At 45.2% G+C, this 20,336-nt stretch overlaps 2 protein-coding genes across 6 annotated transcripts in view; one reads left to right on the plus strand and one right to left on the minus strand.

Annotated features, from left to right (window-relative positions):
- GNL3L (G protein nucleolar 3 like) overlaps positions 1 to 3,750 on the plus strand; it is a 45,557-nt gene extending 41,807 nt beyond the window's left edge. For all 3 annotated transcript variants that reach the window (XM_081941817.1, XM_081941816.1, XM_081941818.1), the window contains exons 14-16: positions 719 to 858; positions 2,224 to 2,395; positions 3,180 to 3,750. In XM_081941817.1, the coding sequence (XP_081797943.1) occupies positions 719 to 858; positions 2,224 to 2,395; positions 3,180 to 3,247 (380 nt within the window). In that variant the 3' untranslated portion in view covers positions 3,248 to 3,750. The remainder of the gene's footprint in view (positions 1 to 718; positions 859 to 2,223; positions 2,396 to 3,179) is intronic.
- A 158-nt stretch (positions 3,751 to 3,908) lies between these two features.
- The window catches only part of LOC309386458 (uncharacterized protein), a 37,474-nt gene continuing 21,046 nt past the window's right edge, over positions 3,909 to 20,336 (minus strand). For 2 of the 3 annotated variants that reach the window (XM_081941851.1, XM_081941849.1), the window contains 4 exons: positions 19,992 to 20,147; positions 19,171 to 19,236; positions 18,154 to 18,287; positions 3,909 to 4,161 (listed from right to left, as the gene is read on the minus strand). In XM_081941851.1, coding sequence (XP_081797977.1) covers positions 4,099 to 4,161; positions 18,154 to 18,287; positions 19,171 to 19,236; positions 19,992 to 20,147 — 419 coding nt within the window. In that variant the 3' untranslated portion in view covers positions 3,909 to 4,098. The remainder of the gene's footprint in view (positions 4,162 to 18,153; positions 18,288 to 19,170; positions 19,237 to 19,991; positions 20,148 to 20,336) is intronic. The other variant, XM_081941850.1, reaches the window with a different exon arrangement.

Consider the following 20,336-nt stretch of genomic DNA (forward strand, 5'->3'; position numbering starts at 1 on the left):
TTCTTGTTTTGCCTATCTTTGACCGACAGGAATTTGACACCCAGCCCAACAGCTGTTTTTACACTGCAGTACATGTCATCCCTTCTGCAAGAGACTGACAAAAATGGGAGAACATTCTGTAGCTTCCACTGGTCTCAGATATGTCTGTTCTGCAATTCAGCATAATTCTCCATATTCTTTCAAGAGCAGAGAGTATCTGTCCAATTATGTAATAATGCTGTAGCCATATAATTATAAAAAGTTGCAGGGTGTGAAGTATTCTTACATATCGGTTACCAGGATCTTCTTCAAGCAGCTCTTTCTTTCCCATCGTTTCTCCTTCCCTTTTGTAAAAGCTGTTGTGCCTTTCTCAATTCTCCTCCTCCTTCTCTTTTTCTTTGATCTGTTAGAATAGGTATAACTGAACATAGAGTCTTCCACAAAATCCAACAGGATACAGTTTTCATTTCTCTTCCCCTTGTCCTACATATGTGGTCCCATGATAAGTTAAGGGTAACTTAACTAGTTTGTTGAATAAATTATACTAGGCTGGAATGTTAGTTGCTCTGTAAATTATGTTAACTATGATTTACGACTCAGGATGGATTTGTTCATTCAGCTGGCCTAGCCTGTGTAGTGTGAAGCAGCAGTCTGAATACTGCTCCTTGTTTTAAGCCTCTTTCCATTCAAGGCTGTCTATAATTTAAGAACTCTGGTTTGTTTGTTTGTTTTTGGATAGATTTAATCTCTGGTCCTGTGGGAATCTCTTTGGAGGGTTCGGGCTTAACTAGTGGGGCAGAAATTGAAATGGCTGAGGAAGAACGGCTGCATATTACAGAGGAGGAGGGGACTAAGATGGAAGAAGATGAGCACGATGAGGTATGTGCCCCAGCCTTGGTGGTTCATAGGCTATCCCTTTAGCAAGCATCCAGGCTTCTGCAGTTCTAAATAACAGGCACTGAATGTAGAACCATCTAAAGGGAAAAGTTATCTTAATGTATATTAGTTCTGTGTATGAGCTGTTTATTTATAATTTCAGTATCAAATTTCAAGGCTGCCTGATTCCTTCATGACTCTGGGCGGGTTATAGATTAAAGAAAAACCATAAATATAAAAAGAGACCAGGGCTGATCAGAAGAACACCCAACCTAACTAAAATAAGACTGAACTGAAGGGGTCTTCACAACCATCTTTTCCCAGGAGCTAGGATAACCACCAGATTTCAGAGGATAAAAACCCTCTTTCCATAGATGCTGTTGGAATTATCATAACAAAAAGCCTGTAAAATAATACTAAAGGATTTTCCCCCTAGACATTCTTTCCAAAGTTACCTTCTAGAATCATTTTATAATTCATGCTAACTGGAGATTAGAAGTCGCAGAGATAGCACTTTCCTGAGAAATTTATAATATTTCTACTGATAAAGGGGGAGGGTTGAAGATTTATAAAATGGAGATAAAAGATTATCAGGATTTGAAACAGGAGAGAAGGGACTGGATATTCTGCAGGAAACATTTCTCAAGATACTCTTGTCCAATTTTTTTCTCAGGTTTGGTAAATTAATCCCAAAATTGTAAAATTCGGGAGCCAGATCAACAGGTCTGGAAGTTTACCTCACTGGGATGTCAGTTGTGTAGAAAGCACTCAAGCTTTGCTGTGTTTTGGTGAGCGATATGGGGAAATTGAAAGTGAAAGAGTGCGTCTCAATCCTCACATAAATTGAGACAAGCATTGATGGTTAACAGAATAGAGAATTCTTGCTTTCACAAAGCATTGAAGACCTATTGGGTTGTTTTTTTTGCCCCAGTCACTGAATTGGGAGAATTTGTGAACCTGTTTGGGTTGTTGAATTGTTTCTAGTGCTATTTGCTTTATGCCTTATGCTTGTTTGTAAGATTCTACTGTTGTCTTAATAATCCAAGTCATTTGTTCAAAGACGGCAGCCCAAGATAATTTATATATTTATTGTCAAATTATTTTATGACAGGTTGAATACTTATTCTTCAAAACTCAAGAATTTTAGCTCTGATGGTTTGCACTGCTGTATCTCCTTATTTTGTTTAGATGTGCTGTATTAGTACATTTGATACAATTAAATACTTTCCTTTTTTTTTCCTATGCTGGTCACTGACAAAAGTTAATACAAATTTACCAATTCTTTCACTATCAAGAGAGCAACTACATAAATAAATGCATTTTGAGTGCCCATTCAAATCAACGAGGCCTTCTTCTTCTTCCCTCTAGCTTGGCCCAATGACTATAGAGCTGAAGTCCAAGAACAAGACTCTAATAGAAGCAGCCAAAGCAGTGCCCAGAGCACCTAATTTAGGGGAGATCTCAGCCTTGGACCCTCTGTACCAAGGGCAAGGTCTCCGGGCGGCAAGCAAGAAACGCAGAAAGCGTCAGAAGCGAGCAGGTGGGGAAGCTGATTTTTTACTTAACCCCCATTGGGATTTCATGTGAGGGGAGTGGGTGTCATTTCTTGGCATCAGCTTGCCAGTCTGATGATACCTCTTGAGGTTGTGTAGCTTAATGGTCGTACTTGGGTGTAGAGGGAGGAGGGAATGGAGGAGGAGCTGCTACCAAGGCAGCAGTCCGATAAACGGGGGGCTGAGCCCAGGCCAAAAAAGTAATTTGAGTAGATGTCTGAGACAGGCCCCTCCGTAATTTAAAACAAAAATAAAGGGAGGGAGAAGGAAACTTACTCAGACTTGCAAGATTTTGTTACATTAAATGTAGTATTAATGTATACGGCATTGGTTCCTTAGTCTGGTCTACCTTGAAGGGCTGACAATGGATCATAATTTCCCCAATGTCGCCTTTTCTCCTCAGAGAACATAAGGAAATCATGTTCAGGGAAACATCTTGGTTCGTTCATTTCTTTCCCTTTAAAAGGAAAGGTTCATAAACATTGTCATCTGTAATTACTAATTGTTGTGTTTCCTGCCCTCATTTTTATGGAAGTAAGTAATCATAAGGGAGTTTGTCCTAATAATAAAATACTGAAATAAAAGCATGTTGGCCCAACTGTTTTAAAAAGCAGAGAGGTCTGCTTAATTCGAGTGATTTCTCCCCGCATATACTTAACTATAGTGGTCTTTTTGTGTTCTTGGAAAATGCATCTTACTTGCATATTTTAAAAACTGGATTATTGCATAAACAGTTTAGATTCTAATCCCATTTCGCCCATTTTTCCACAGACAAAATTGCAACCAAACTCTCTGCAAGCCTGACAGCAGCCATGAATTTCAGCTTGAAGGATGACTGAGGAAAATTGGATGCTGGGCTGCTATTGATCTACCTCAGGAAGGCTGTTCCAGCATGGCACCCGTAGGAGAAAGGATGCAAAGCAGTTCCCATTACACCCACGCATCATTGTGGAACGGACCTCTGCAGGCCTATGAAAAACTAATGAGCTGTTTTGCCAAGAAAGTTTATTGAAGAGGTTAAAATTAGACTGTTAAAATAAGAGTGCAATTGCATTAATATTGTCTCAGATTTGGCTCTTAATAGCACAGCAGACTGACAAAAAAGAAAGTCTCGTTCCAACTCGGTCTCAAGCGTCTCCAGTGCCAAATTTGAATGAACAGAGGTAAAAGCAGATATAGAGTTTGGCTCTTCAAAAAGAGCATACAGGAATGCCGTTCTTGAGAACAGTGACTCAGGGGGACACTTCAGTTCTAGTCAGAGTTGCAAAAAGGTGGTGGTTACTGGGCCAAATCATGTATGGAGAGAAATTCTAAACTTAATTAAAATTAATTTAAAAGATTATTTGTAACTGTGTCTATTGATCTATTGTCCTGCCAACCAGGGAGTGAAAATCAAAAGTAGCCAGATTAAGAATATGAGGCAGGCCACATCAAACCCAGGCATAATAATATTCAGCTCCTTTCTTGCCTGCTCAGGTTCTTTAACATCTTTAGAGATCTTAGGATACTCAGAGAAAATCAAATAAAAGGAAACGTATGTCTCAGATGGACTATTTTCTTACTCAAAGAAGTGTGATTATTGACCAAAATCTTGCCAAAAGAGACGCTGCTTCCTTTGGCTGCATCGGTACATGGTGGAGTTATTTATACTTCTTTGACTCTTCTTGCAGACATCTGGGGCTCAGGCCTATCAACTTGTGAAAGAGTCTGGGTCTTGTAGAGACTGACGGCTCCGAAGGTTGTACCGCGGTGTCTGTAACAGGCAAGACAAACATATTTATCTATTATATAGCTGCCCATCACACTATCGACACTGACCCTGGGCAATCCAGCATAGACTAGACCTTGGCAGCAATCCAGCCTGCCAAGAGGACAAGACCCGATAGCTTCTCCAGCTCTGGTAAATATGTTGATTCCTGCAAACAGCTTGTGGAAAGTCCCTCCTTAAATACAGTCTTGAGAGGACCCTAATTACAACCACCTGAGTTCAATTATCTCCTGTAACTGCGTAGCTTACGTCTATTAGCCCTTCGTTGCCGGGCATCCAGAACCACCTCCCTTGTCTCCTCCCCACCACTCTAATGCATGACGTCAGGAGCACACTCCCTTTGGCTTTCACTGCTGCTCCATGCCTCAGGCGCCTCCTGGTGGCCAATCAGCCTTTCTGATCCCTGCTCAGAGTCGGAACCCTTTCCAGGGTCCTCCACATCTTCCAGAGCCAACTCATAAGGCCCCTCACTGTCGGAGTCTGGTTGCAACTCCAACAGCTCCTGCTGGCCCACAACAAAAAGCATAAATACAAAAGCATTAAAAGTGATAATAATTAAATAAAAAGGTTAATACCAAAAAGCATGGATGATAGGGGGATGAGCTTTTGTCTCTCGCTCAATTAAACACCCACAGCAAAGCACGTCAAATTTTAAGGCACTTCCAGAAGGCCAGGAGGGTCTTCTGGAGGCAAGGTGTTTCACAATGCAGGAGCCACTGCTCTTCTTGACTTCACTAGCTGAAATTTCTTGACTAGGGGTACGAAGAAGGCCTCTTCTGCCAGCCCCATCAGAGGAAGAAGGTTCCTCAGATACAGAAAATATCCACAGACCTGCTTTATTATTAATTTAATTGTAAGCTGCCCAGAGTGACGGATGCGAGATGGATGGCTATATAAATAAATATTAGTTATTTATCTGGGGACCTGGTCCTTGGGCTATTCATTGATTGTCAGGTAAGAAACAATTGCCCTGTGCTGGCAGATGACTTTTGTGTATAATGCAGTGTGCTTTTTAAAAGAATGAAAGATTCTATTTCTGCAGAGACACTCAGAAAAAAAAAACTTTTAGAGAAGCATATTTAGAGAAGTGTTGTGGCCCAGCAGGATCCGGTTGAGCTGCTGATGGACTCGGATAGCGAGGAACCATATGAGTCTGCCCTGGATGATGTGGAGGACCCCGTGCAGGGTTCATACTCAGAGCAGGGACCAGAGAGGCTGGTTGGCTACCAGGAGGTGCCTGAGGCATGGAGCAGTGGGGAGGATCAAAGGCAGTTTATCCCTGATGCTAGATTGAGAAGGGCAGAAACGGAAGATGCAACTCCGTAGGCAGACTCACAGATGATGATTAAGCACAGGTGGTTGTGGATTGGCCCCTCCCAAGAGAGATTATAGGTGAGATGTTGGGAGGGGACATTTGCAGGAAACAACCGTTTGAATTAGTAGTTAAGAAAATCTATCTGTGTATTCTAGCCGTGTCTGCTCGTTTGGACTATCTGGGTTGCTGCAGAGCTACTCCATTGAACGTGAGTTGTCTGGGCCCTCAGCCAAAGGATTCATTATCTCAGTAATTAAACAGTGGTGAACAGCCAAGCCTGTGTTCCGGTTTATTCACAGGCAGGGTGTGTGTGTTTGTGTCAGAACAGAGAAGCATTTCTGCTGCAGAATAATAGCGTAACATGAAAAGTTTGTGAAATCTCAGCACTGTTTCCCTTTTCTGTTACATGATCGAAAGCCATGTAATTGGAGCAGGGACACTTAATATTTCTAATATACAAGCTATTTCTCAAATATGCATGAGATGGGAAGCCTATTGGTCCCAGACATACGGCAATGCGATAAGCCCTTTTCCATCAGTCAGGCTGTTTCTTGGATCAATTTAAAAAAAAACCCTTTCCAAAATCTCTAATCAGAAACAGAATTATGCAAATATATTGTGACACACACAGCATTTGCTATCAATTCAATCCAGGATTTGAAAGATAAGCAACCATGAGTAAACTAATTACTGAATTTTACAGTGCGGTAGCAGAAAGTAAGTAGGCTAAATGCATGTCATAAAAGTCAAAGGGAGGAAGCTGATGTCGCGGTGACATGGTCAATCTCGGGGCTCTGAGACCATCACTGAAATTCCAGCCGCAGGATGGTCCAACTGGACCTAAACTGTCCCAAAGAGATGGTGATAGGAAGGGGCATATCCTGCCAATCCCAGAGACACCCGCAAAGTCTCTGGTGATCCAGGAATAGCCCTTTTGCCAGGGCTAAGAAGCAGCCATTAAGGCTGACAAAACTGCTGACAGCTTCAGAAGTGAAAGTGCAGGAGAGAGTGTGTCGGTCATGGTGAGATTTTTACCTTTTTTCTGATTTATGAGAACATCCCAAATGAAGAGAACTAATTTAAAATAAAGACTGATGTGAGAGAGTAAGCAGCTAACATAAGGCTAAAGTCAAAGTTTTTTTCTCTCCTTTTTATTGTTGGAAGCCTGACTGGACTTTCTAATTAGCACAGTGTTAAATGGAGTGGGCTTTTTTCTTTTCCGTTTTCTGCCTTTTACTTTTTGGACTGTTTGATAACTAAATTCTATTGTTTCACTGTTTAGGAGTCTTTTTTTATATACAGCGTTTCTCATTTGGGTTTTTATTTTTCCCTTTTTCTTTTCTCTTAATAAGGCAGAGAACGCAATACAGAGAGGGAAAGTTTTGGATAAGTAACACTGCCACCTAGAGGCTTTGAAACTTTGTTTCTATTTTTTGTCTGAATTAATGCTTGGAAACATTAATTCCAAAGGTTACTGGCTCAGCCAGGACTGATAGGAGAAGAGTTATTTACACAGGTGCTCACTCTGAAATTTTCAGTCCTTGAAATTCTGCCTGGAGAGAATAGATAACAACTGTAAGAGTAAGCCTGGAGTGATCTTGAAAGGCTTTCATTTTATAAAAGTTTTGAATTTATTTTTCTTTTGTTTAAAGAGCTTTAACTTTACAAGAAGCTTTGAAACTATTTCTTTTTCTTCTTTTTTTCTTTTTCTTTTTGCTGGTGGCAGTGTTTACTCCTTTTTGCTGTGAAGTTGGGTTCTGTATCTGGTTGTTTTCAAATTTTGGTTTTTTTAATTGGATTATGGCATAGAAAAGATTGAAGATTTTTATTCTCTTTTATGGGTTTTTCTTTTTTCTTTTTCCTTTTCACGTTTTTGATACCGTGTTTCCCCGAAAATAAGACAGGGTCTTATTTTCTTTTGCCCCACGAAATATGGCCTTGGGCTTATTATAGGGGAGGTGTTATTATTTCTGGGGCAGGTGAGAAGCAAGGCGCGCCTTTTACCTTTCCAGCTCCTGTCGCGTTCCTCGCCATTGTGCTCAGGGAAGCGGCTGGTTAAAAAAAAAAACTTCTCGCGATTTCAATCAAATATCTTGAAATCGTGAGAAGGTTTTTTTTTTACCAGGGTTTCCCTGAATACAATGGTGAGGAATACGACGGAGCTGGAAAGGTAAGAGGCGCGCCTCGCGGCCCAACACCACCCACCTCACCCCAATGGTAAAGGCAGCCTGCCTGGTTCCCTTCCCCGCCGTCCCTTTAACAAGGGGTGGCAGGTGGGGGGGAGAAGCGAGGCGTGCCTCTTACCTTTCTAGCTCCGTCACGTTCCTCGCCCTTTCGCCCATTGAATCCCCTTGTAAAAAAAACCTCATGAGTTCAACTCGCGAGATTTTTTTTTACAAGGGGATTCAATGGGCGAAAGGGCAAGGAACGCGATGAAGCTGGAAAGGTAAGAGGTGCACCTCGCGGCCCAACACCGCCCACCTCACCCCAATGGTAAAGGGAGCCTGCCTGGTTCCCTCCCCCGCCGTCCCTTTAGTGAGGGGTGGGAGGTGTGGTAGGTGTGGGGGGGAGAAGCGAGACGCGTTTCCTAGCACTACCAGAGACTGACAGCTCCTCACATTCCTCGAGTTGAATTCATGAGGCTTTTTTACAAGGGGATTCAATGGGCGAAAGGGCAAGGAACGCAACGAAGCCAAAACATGGTCAGAAGCATATATTACACTTTTACCAAAGGAGGAGGCCAATTTACTACAAATTAAGATTTACAGACCAATCTCCTTGTTAAATTCAGATTATAAATTATTTGCTTCAATATTGGCAGAACAACTTAAAAAATACTTAAGTGGTTTCATTCATTCTGATCAAAATGTGTTTCTGCCAAAGAGACAAATTAAAGATAATAAGAGGATAATCTTAGACACTTTGGAATATTATGAGGCACATCCTGAAAAACAATTGGCATTGATGTTTTTGGATGCTCAGAAGGCATTTGATAACGTGAATTGGTGCTTTATGTTGTTACAACTGGAACAGATGGACTTTGGTGAGAAATTTACTCAAGCCATACAAACTATATATTATAAACAAACAGCTAAGATAATGATAAATGGAGATCTGACAGTCTATTGAAAGATCAGAGAAGGAAAAGAAATAAAAGGAATGAAAATCAAAAAGGAAGAATACAAGCTACAAGCATTCGCAGATGACTTGGTCTTTATTCTAGAGCAGTGATGGCGAACCTGTGGCACGCGGAGCCATTTGTCAGGGCACACGAGGTGCTGCCCTGTCAGCTGGCCAGTGCGCATGCGTGCGCTGGCCAGCTGAGTTCACCATTTTTAAAAGCCATTTTTCACCCTCCCCAGGCTTCAGAGGCTTTATAGGAGCCAGGGGAGGACGAAAAGAGTCTCCCCCCCCGGAGGCCCTCCAGAGGCTTCAGGGACCGTCCGGAGGCTTCCCTGAAGCCTTCTGAACGCTTAAAATGACCCTCTGAACAAACCGGAAGTCACTTCTGGATTGCACGGAGTGTTGTTTTGAGCGCTCCGAAGGCGTCAGGGAAGCCTCCAGATGGTCCCTGAAGCCTTTGGAGTGCTTAAAACGAACCTCCGAGGGACTTCCGGTTTACACGGAGGGTCATTTTAAGCGTTCCGAAGGCTTCAGGGAAGCCTTCAGACGATCCCTGAAGCCTCCGGAGGGCCTCCGGGGGGGCGGGGGAGGCTCTTTTCGCCCTCCCCAGGCTTCTATAAAGCCTCTGGAGCCTGGGGAGGGCGAAAAAAGCATGTAAAATGGCGGGGGAAGCGCCTTTTGTGCGCGCATGTGCACTGGGGGTCGCGCATTGCATTATGGGTGCAGCACGCACGCACACACACACCCTGCGCTCCCCCCACTTGTGGCATGCGAGCCAAAAAAGGTTTGCCATCACTGTTCTAGAGGATCCATTAGAAACAGCACCTAAATTGATAGAAAGAATAGAAGAATAAGGAAAAGTAGCAGGATTAAAAATAAATAAAGACAAAACGAAGATCTTGACAAAGAATATGTCAACAAGACAAAAAGAAGAGTTGGCGGAAACCTTGGAGATGCAAGTTACAAACAAGGTTAAATATTTGGGGATATATTTTAACAGCAAGATGCAGCGCACTTAAAGACAATAGTTGCTATAAACTCAAACAACAGATCGCGATGGACCTGAAGAAATGGGAAAATCTGCAACTTTCAATGATAGGGAGAATATCTACAATTAAAATGAATATTCTACCTAGAATGTTATATCTGTTCCAAACGATTCCAATTAGACTAGAGAAGGAATATTTTGATGACTTAAATAAAATAGTTTGAAGTACATATGGCAGGGGGAAAAAGCAAGAATAAAACTAAAATTGTTACAAGATGCAAGAACAAGAGGAGGATTGGGCCTGCCCATTTGGGAACTATATCACCAGGCAGCAAGTTTGATGTGGGTTTAAGAATGGATAAGACTAAGGAATACCAGATTCTTGAAGGACATGATCTATTGTTGCGATGGCATGCCTTTTTATGGTACAAGGGAACTAAAACACAGAGGTATTTTAATAATAATAATAATAAATAAATTTGGATTTATTAGTCGCTCCCTTTCCAAGTAGGACTCGGGGCGGCGTACAATGGAGCATATAACATAAAAATATATAATAACACCAAATGTACATACATACACAACACGCATACATACACGGAGGAGGAAGCAAATTACATCAATAGACAGTTAAAAATCTACTTTAAAATACCCCAATTGTAAAAACCCAATAAAATTAATATTTAAGAACCATTTAAAAAACAGTTTGGAGGAATGGGAAAATTACGATTGCGATTGAGCCAGGCCAGATAATTGAAAGAGGTGGGTCTTCAGCTGTACACGGAAGGAGCGGAGATCGGAAGTAATCCTGATGTCACGGGGGAGGTCATTCCATAGGGCTGGGCCCATCACAGAGAAGGCTCTGCTCCTGGGTGTCGCCCCCCGGCACTGTTTGGCGGACGGCACCCGGAGAAGTCCCTCTCTGTGTGAGCGAATTGGTCGTAGGGATGTGTGGGGCAGGATGCGATCCTGCATATAACTAGGCCCTGTGCCATGGAGCGCTTTAAAGATCATAATCAAAACCTTGAAACGCACTCGGTAGACCACAGGCAGCCAGTGCAGCTCGCGCAGGAGAGGTGTTACAGGGGAGTATCTAGTCCTCCCCATAATCACCCGCGCGGCCGCGTTCTGGACCAACTGTAGTCTCCGAGTGCATCTCAAGGGAAGCCCCATGTAGAGAGCATTGCAGTAATCCAGGCGAGACGTCACTAGCGCATGGGTGACTGTGCGTAGGGCATCCCGGTCCAATAAGGGGCGCAATTGGCGCATCAGGCGAACCTGATGGAACGCCCCCCTTGCCACGGCTGTTACATGGTTATCCATGGACAGCCGGGTATCTAGGAGGACGCCCAAATTGCGCACCTGTTCCATGGGGGCTAGTTGGACGCCCCCGATGGCCAGAGATGGAAGCACCTGGTTGAACCGGGAGGCCGGAAGCCACAGCCACTCCGTCTTGGAAGGGTTGAGTTTTAGTCGGTTGCCATCCATCCAGACCCGTACGGCCTCCAGACACCGGGACATCATTTCGACGGCCTCATTGGGGTGGTTCGGAGTGGAAATGTATAGCTGAGTATCATCAGCATACAGATGGTATCCCACTCCAAAACCACGGATGATCTCGCCCAGCGGTTTCATATATGTGTTGAACAGGAGAGGCGAGAGTACCGATCCCTGTGGCACTCCACATGTGAGTGGCCTCCGGGTCGAACTCTGCTCCCCTGTCAACACACGTTGCGTCCGACCAGAGAGGTAGGAGCCAAACCACCGTAAAACGGTGCCTCTGACTCCCAGCCCCTCTAGCCGGTGCAACAGGATACCATGGTCGATGGTATCGAACGCCGCCGAGAGATCTAATAGGACCAGGATAGAGGAACAACCCCTATCTCTGGCCCTCCAGAGATCATCGACCAATGCGACCAAGGCCGTCTCCGTGCTGTGCCCGGGTCGGAAGCCGGACTGGCGCGGGTCTAGATAATCATTTTCCTCCAGGTGACGTGGGAACTGCTGTGCTACCACACTCTCTACAACCTTCGCTAAAAAAGGAAGGTTGGAGACTGGACGATAATTGACTAGGTCCGTTGGGTCCAGGGAAGGCTTCTTGAGTAGGGGCCTCACCACCGCCTCTTTCAAGGCGGCCGGTAGAGACCCCTCACCCAACGAGGCGTTCACCAGGCCCAGGAGCCAGTCGCGCGTAACCTCCCAGGATGCCAGTACAAGCCAGGAGGGACACGGGTCCAATAAACATGTGGTGGGTCGCAGACGTCCACGCAACCTGTCCAAATCCTCGATGGCAACCGAGTCAAACTCCTCCCAAAGCGGTCCCTCAAGACTCGCAACGGGCGTCTCTACTGAACCACTGAAAGGGGTCCATCCCATCCGGATTTGAGCGACTTTGTCCTGTAGATAATTCCCAAACTCCTCTGCTCTGCCCTGTAGAGGGGCTTCCCGTGGTCTCTCAAACAAGAGGGAACGGGTCACCCGAAACAGGGCGGCAGGGCGGTTATCTGCAGACGCAATAAGAGCGGCACAATGTTGACGTTTGGCCGCTCTTAATGCCACAAGGTACGTCTTCAAATAGGCTCGTGCCTGTGCTCGGTCAAATTCGGAGCGGGAGGATCTCCAACGACTCTCTAGGCGTCTCTTGTGGCGTTTCATCACCCTTAGCTCCTCGGTGAACCAAGGTGCCAGGGTGGTTCTTCGCCGCAGGAGAGGCCGCAAAGGCGCCACCCGGTCTAGGGCCCCGGTAGCCGCACTATTCCATGCGACTACCAGGTCCTCTACTCGGGGGCGGGTCAGGTCCACAGGGGGTGGCCCAAGTTCCGTCTGGAACCTATCCGGTTCCATCAGGCGCTTGGGGCGGAACCATCTAATACCTTCCGGTTCCGCCTCCTCGCGGCGGGGGGTGGCACCAGGGAAGTCCAGCCGGAGAAGTGAGTGATCCGACCATGACAGGGGAATAGTGTCTAGATCCCCTATTCCCAGATCACTCGTCCACTGGCCAGAGACAAAAACAAGGTCCAGGGTGTGGCCTCCCTCGTGAGTAGGGCCCTGAATTAACTGGGTCAGGTCCATGGCTGTCATGGAAGCCATGAACTCCCGAACCCCCTCAGACGCTTCTCCCATCGACGGCAGATTAAAGTCCCCCATCACTAAAAGTTTGGGGGTCTCAACCGCCACCGATGAGATCAGCTCAAGGAGTTCGGGCAGGGCCGCTGAAGTATAGCGAGGAGCCAGGTATACTATCAGCAGGCCCAACTGCCTCCCTGGGCCCCATCTCACGACGAGGGACTCACACCCGGATGTCTGTGGCACAGTGAACTCTCTCGGCTCCAAGTCTTCCCGGATAATCACTGCCACCCCACCGCCCCTTCCCTGGGCCCGAGGCTGGTGAAATGCTCGATAACCTGGAGGGCACATTTCCACAAGGGGAAGACCTCCCTCGTGGCCCAACCAGGTCTCGGTTATTCCGGCGAGGTCCGGGTCCCCCTCCAAAATTAAATCGTGGATGAGGGGGGCCTTATTGACAACGGACCTCGCATTGCATAACAGCAGTCTCAGGCCCTGGGTCTGTAGATCCTGACCACCTAGTATGCAGGGGTTGGTACAAACGACCGGGAATGACCAAAAACCCCGGTCTCCCAACCGACTACGTGCTCTTACACTGTCCTCGCGCCTGCCCCTCCCCACGACCGTTGGTATTAAGGTGCCCTGCATAGGAATGCTATCTTCCCTCTCCTCCCCCACTCCGCTCCCTCCTCTTTCGACCACACCTAAGTGCCTGGCTCTTCCATCCCTCCTAACCAGTTCCCCCCCCCCATCCCTACAACCCCTCCCTCCCCTTACGACTCTTAAAAAACATTTAATTAAAAAACCCCTTAACGTGCGCTTCCTCCACCTCTCTGGGTTAATGAACCCGTCCTCAAGGTGGGCCCTTGAAAGGGCAGGAGGCCATAGCTGCGAGAGGGGGGAATCTCGTAGCTGTAGGAGGTCTAGCCTCGTATATAACATAAATTAGACAGGGCCAAGTTCGTCAAGAGGGAGCTGTAGATGTATCAGTGGCCACAATTCCCACTAAGGGGATGGTCCTGGCTAGAAGATAGTCCAGGCGGGGGATAGGCTGATGGAAATAGTCCATATCCGGATGGAAATGCTGGCTGATAAAAGTATGATGAAGTAGCCAGCTGGTGGATAAAAATTGCAGCTAAGAGGTGGTTTGCAATAGGTGGTAAATCATAGTAGATGGTAGGGCGAATAGCCCGTAAAAGTAGATGGTAAAGTAGGTGGTAAATACATGAGTGGGGGGGGTAATAGCGAGCGCAGCAAAACATCGGGTCTGGCCTTCTGCGTGGGCCTCTGATGTTCCAGGCCTCCGAGTCTATGGCCTGTCCTAGATGAAGAGAATCCTCTGTCCATTTGGCAACCCAGGTGTTGTTATTCGAGCTCAGCGATCCATAGTTAGTTCATAGTTTGGGCCGCTGGCTCTCCTGGGTTGCCACCATCACTCTCCTATCACAGGCCAACACCGCCCAGTCGCACAAACACGCAGTCGCGCAGATCGCCCAGACCACCGCCGCTGTTCTCCACCGCTGTTAACCACCTCCTCCAGCTTTCTCACCCCCCTCCAGACCGATTTTTACCCCTCCGCTGCTCCGCTGGCTCCGTTGGCTCTGCTGGTTGTGGCGCATCGTTGTTCTGCCGCCGCCCTGCCGCTCTGCCGCCCTGACTCCAATTCCGAGAGCGCCGGCCGCCATGCTGGTCTAAAACGCCAGCTGCCACGCCGCGCCGCTATCTTCCTCCTGTCTGGCTACCCGGCCGACCCGACAGGCCAGCTTGGGGCCAGGCAGGTGCCAGGATGATTAAAGCCAAATATCCCCGACCCTCAGGGTGGAAATGAGGGTCGGCAGCATCCCGCCCGTCAAGAAGCCCTCCGCGTTTAGCGGAGCTCAGAGGCAGTCCTCCATTCTCTCCGGAAGCTCCTCCTCCTCTCTCCCCTCTCCCCTCTCTCCTCTCTTTTAGAAGACATTACCTACGGGAGGTTTTGCTACTAAATTGGGAGAAGATTAAAAGACAATATTATTTAAAAATTCCAGTCTGGCTACCAACTATTGAAGCCTTTTCATATGCAATAATATACAAAAAGGAACAAAGAGTTAGTTATGGTGAAATATTGAATGCCGAGGGTGAACTTAAACCTATGCAAGATCTGGAAAAGGAAGGTATAAAGATGAACTGGTTTTCATATGTGTAAATATCTAGATATGACAAGGACCGTAAAATGACTGACTTAGATAAAATTTTGATGGGTGCTGATGAAAAAGTAATTAAAAAACTTACTAGAGGTTAAGTTAGAAGAAGAACAAGTTAAAGGAACTATGATAGCTTGGGGGAAAATTTTTGGGCATGGGATTGAATTAGAGAAGTGGCAAAAATTGTGGTCCCAAAATTACAAAATGACAATGTCAACAGCATATAAAGAAAATTTGTATAAGATGTTTTACAGGTGGCATCTACCCCCAACGAGAATAGCAAGAAAGTTCAAGAATAAATCAGAAAAGTGTTGGAAATGTAATCAGACACCGGGTTCATATTACCATATGTGGTGGACTTGCGCAGAAGCAAAAAGATATTGGACTAAGATCCACATGGGGTTGGAGAAAATGACACAAAAACGTATAGACTTTAAATCAGAGACTTTTTTATTGGGAATTATACCAGAAATATATAACAGAGACTTGAAATACTTGATTGTAAATGTTTTAACAGCAGCTAGAATTGTATTTGCAAAAAATTGGAAAAATGAGAAAATACCAACGCAGGAGAAAACTATTCAAAAAATTATGGAATGTGCGGAAATGAGTAAATTGACATTTGAAATTAGAGAACAAGAAGATGAACAATTTTACAAGATATGGGATTTGTTTTATCAACGGTTACATAAAAAAATCATGGTGATGGAAAAAGTGGGAGAATTTTTTATATTTTAAGAATAATAGAAGACATATGCAATACTATAAAGGTTTAGCACTGTTAAACAGATTAGAACGATGTAATGGAATGGAATTTCAATATATAGAATATTTTGTTTAAAACATAGGAATAATAATTGGAGTTGAACTATTGAGGCAAAATGATGTATGGTATGGATTCAATATTCAGAATATCTTGTTTAAAATTAAGGAATAATAATTACAGTTGAAAAATTGACACTTAATAATAATGTACTTATGTTTATCTAATGAACAATTTGTGATTCAATATATAATTGTAAGTGGTGACCATGTGAAGGACGCACAAAGTCTTGTAACCAAACGACACACTATATGAAATGGAAGAAGGTTGTATGTGTTTTATGTTTTTTGTTCATTTTTGTTTGTTTAAAAATAAAAAAAATAAAAAAGTCAAAGAAGGATGCAAAACGTAAAAGGTGCAAATTTATAGAATATCTAGACCCGCGCCAGTCCGGCTTCCGCCCCGGTCACAGCACGGAGACGGCCTTGGTCGCGTTGGTAGATGATCTCTGGAGGGCCAGAGATAGAGGTTGTTCCTCTATCCTGGTCCTATTAGACCTCTCGGCGGCTTTTGATACCATCGACCATGGTATCTTGCTGCGCCGGCTGGAGGGGCTGGGGGTCCGGGGCACCGTTTTGCGGTGGTTCGGCTCCTACCTTTCTGACCGGACGCAGCGTGTGTTGACAGGAGAAGAGAGGTCGACCCTACGCCCCCTTATCTGTGGGGTGCCACAGGGGTCGGTCCTCTCGCCACTCCTGTTCAACACATATATGAAGCCGCTGGGTGAGATCATCCGTGGTTTCGGGGTGGGATACCATCTGTACGCTGATGATACTCAGCTGTACTTTTCCACCCCGAACCACCCCAACGAGGCCATCGAAGTGATGTCCCGATGTGTGGAAGCCGTACGGATCTGGATGGATGACAACCGACTCAAGCTCAACCCTTCCAAGACGGAGTGGCTGTGGGTACCAGCCCCCCGGTTCAGCCAATTAACTCCATCATTGGCCATTGGGGGCATCCATCTTGCCCCCGTGGAGCGGGCGCGCAATTTGGGCGTCCTCCTAGATGCCCGGCTGTCCATGGATGACCATGTGACAGCCGTGGCAAGGGGGGCGTTCCACCAGGTTCGCCTGGTGCGCCAATTGCGCCCCCTACTGGACCGGGATGCCTTGCGCACAGTCACTCATGCGCTGGTGACGTCTCGCTTGGACTACTGTAACGCTCTCTACATGGGGCTTCCCTTGAAATGCACCCGGAGGCTGCAGTTGGTCCAGAACGCAGCCGCGCGGGTAATTATGGGGAGTACCAGGTACTCCCACGTGACACCGCTCCTGCGCGAGCTGCACTGGCTTCCTGTGGCCTATCGGGTGCGTTTCAAGGTTTTGATAACTATCTTTAAAGCGCTCCATGGCTTAGGACCTAGTTACTTGCGGGATCGTATTCTGCCCCATACATCCCTGCGACCAATTCGCTCGCACAGAGAGGGGCTCCTCCAGGTGCCGTCCGCTAGACAATGTCGTGGGGCGGCGCCTAGGAGTAGAGCCTTCTCTGTGGCGGGCCCAGCCCTGTGGAATGACCTCCCTCCGGATATTAGGAATACCTCTGACCTCCGCTCCTTCCGTATTAAGCTTAAGACCCACCTATTCCAAGCAGCTGGCCTGGCTCAACTTTGATTTAACCATATCGCTCCTGACGGGTTTTTTAACTGGGTATTTTAATTACATTTAATTTCTAGGGGTTTTAAATTACAGTATTTTAATTGTTTTTATTAATCGATCTCCTCCTTATATATATGTATGTATGTTTTAGTGTATCTTGTTATATGTTTGTTTTGTTTGCATATTTATTTCGAATGTTTTGTTGTACGCCGCCCCGAGTCCTTCGGGAGAGGGTGCGGCTAAGAAATAAATATATTATTATTATTTTATTATTAAAATGTGCAATATTTGCTGAAATGCAAAAGTGAACCAAGGACTGGAATAAAGTTCCCAAACCTTGAGAAGGGTGCTGCCATCCTGGATGCTTAAAGTAGTGTAGTTAAGTCAGAATGGAAGACAACCACCACCCCTCCACCACCATCCTCCATAATTCAGTCCTCCATAATTCAGTCATTAAATCAGTGAACTGGAACAGGGCAGATTTCAGCCCAGCTATAAAACCTTGATCACAGTGAATTCTTGGAAACTAATTCTTTCCTCTGCAATGTTATTGCTTCTAAACCATTTATCTCTACTTTTAGCTTAACTTCCCCCATTCCCCCACTCCAAAAAGCATAGCTTGGGAATCGGCCCTAGCAACATGAGGGCATTTAGCATACCCTTTAGGGCCTTTTAAGAGAAAACGGAGGATTATTTAACACCATCCCCCGCCGCCAAATTCTATAGCAAGATAGAGAAGTTCCTTGAATAATATTTCATAACTAGGTGCCCTCCATGCACATTACACTATAACTCCCAGAATCCCTAGTAGCAGCATGGTTTTTTTCTGTAGAATAATTTCTTCACCAAATGACGTGGTGTGACACTTGGCTTTAACTCACCCCATCCACTGGTATAGAGATTGTCAGCAGCTGAGTAGCCACGTTTTGGGATTGCCTATGCCGGCGAGACAATGAACGATGAGTCTGGGAAGATGGCCATCCTCTCTGCCTGGGGCTATTGGTCTGTATCTCATCTGATAGGGGGGGGAAAAACACTGTGTTGAATGACTTTCAAAGACGCTCTTTTCCTGAGTGCAAATTCCCTTCTGTGAGACTATACCAGCCTTTGGGAGTTAGACCAATTCTATGAAGGCACATTTGCTTAAACACTGATCTCACACAAGAATTATTGAGAATGTTGAAGATGGATTCATGTTAGTACACCTTAATGTTCTCCCAAGAGAAAAATCTTTCTGAATAGCCAAATCATTATCAGTTGCCTAAAATTCTTCTCATCTGCCCAAACTGGGAAGTTTCATTAGAAGGCTGCTGCTGCTGCTAGTGAAAAGGAAAAAATTCCTGCCATCTTCAGATAGCAGCCACAGCAGAATCCCAACTGCTGTTGATGATGAGAGAAAGGCTGCTGTTGGATGTGCTTTAGAAGCCCAGTGCTGACTTACCAGAATAGGGAACATACACAAACACTCTGCATTGGCCATGATACTATCTACACTATATGCAAGGACTCTATGGTCTTCCGTGTGCTATTGGATTACTCCTAACAGACCCAATCAATACGCCTAGTACTAACTGAACCCGAAAGGGATTCTGAAAGGGATTTCTTTACACAATTGTAGCTTTAGTCATTCTTATCCTTCTTCATTGGCTCCTGACAACTGCCTGGACAGGTTCCTGAGTTTTCCTGGCAAGATTTCAGAAGTGATTGACATTGCTTGTGTCTTAGGGCTGAAAGAGTGACTGGCTCAAGGTCTCCCAGAGGCTTTGTGCCCAAGGTGGGACTAGAACTCACAGACCCCTGGTTTCTAGCCCTGTGCTTATTATACTGGTTCTCAACAGATTCTTCGTAGAGCTGTAAATAACCTAAGAGCCTACAAACAGCATTTATTGTCCACTTACCAACTACTTGCAGATTGTGTTTGTAGTTCAACTGTTTTACAGCCCAGCTTTGGTTTTCACAGTCTGCTAGAGAAGGGATTACAACAAAGTTCCACAAAGCATTTGTTAGAGAAGCATAGTGACAAGGTACTGTCCTTTCCAAATAATTTTTCTAATATTGATCAGGTAGGGTTCTTTCTACCATTAATCAAAAGCTGTCTCTCCCCTTGTCTTTCTGTAGAGTATAATTGTGAGATTAATAGCACAGAAAGTAGACGGCACTTTATTTATATGTTGTAAAATACTAAGGTTGTATTGGTAGACATGCTTCCCTATGGAATCCCCATTCTTTGGATTGGTACAAAATACTGAATCATATTCAAGCCAGGTTTGCAAAACAGATTAGATTAAAATGTGATTGACTATTTGTTGTAATTCAGTGCGCAAACATAGACTGAGTCAACCAAGGTCAACAATTCCTAGAAAAGGATTCAAATGGAAGTAGTCTGTTCGAGCCCATTTGTTTCATTGGGTTGGGCAATGGGGTGGGTGTGGGGAAGCATCAGATATGATTTGAAGACACAACTGCAGCTAAGAGCAGCTTCCAAAGTTTAGTTTTTTCAAGGTTTGCTCTTCCTTCAAAACCAAATTTCAGCATTGTGGCCATTTGGTAAGATAGGTCAGGAAAAGAGAGATCTAGGCAGAACCATCCAATGGAGTTTCACACAGAGGGTGGGAGATTTAACACAGTGCTTCCCCTTCTCCAGGATCTGCCCCTTAGCCACTAAATGACCCCAATTCTACCTGCTACTTTCCCATTCCTCCACCAAGATGGCACTCACTTCTCTGATATTCAGCCCAATATTCTTTTGCATCCATTTCAGCTCTCTTCTCTGAATAGAACAGCGACTTTGAGACTCCCATGTTAGTCGAAACCTCCTTTTCTGTTTTAGGCTTGGTGTCTTGGAACAGAAGCTCTGGTTTAGCCAACAGCCGCTCTGGAAAAAAAAAACCAGGCAGCACATGATGAGTAGAACCTATCAAGACCTAGAAGTCTGACATGCTTGCATTCTATACCCTGGCCAGACAAGATTATATTATAGTAGGGTTGTTACATCATGTATTATTATTTTTTATTTAGGTCTGGAACACTAGAGCAGGGGTCTCCAACATTGGCAAATTTAAGA

Source organism: Natrix helvetica (assembly GCF_964273705.1).
Source record: "Natrix helvetica genome assembly, chromosome: 1".
Classification (NCBI taxonomy): domain Eukaryota; kingdom Metazoa; phylum Chordata; class Lepidosauria; order Squamata; family Natricidae; genus Natrix; species Natrix helvetica.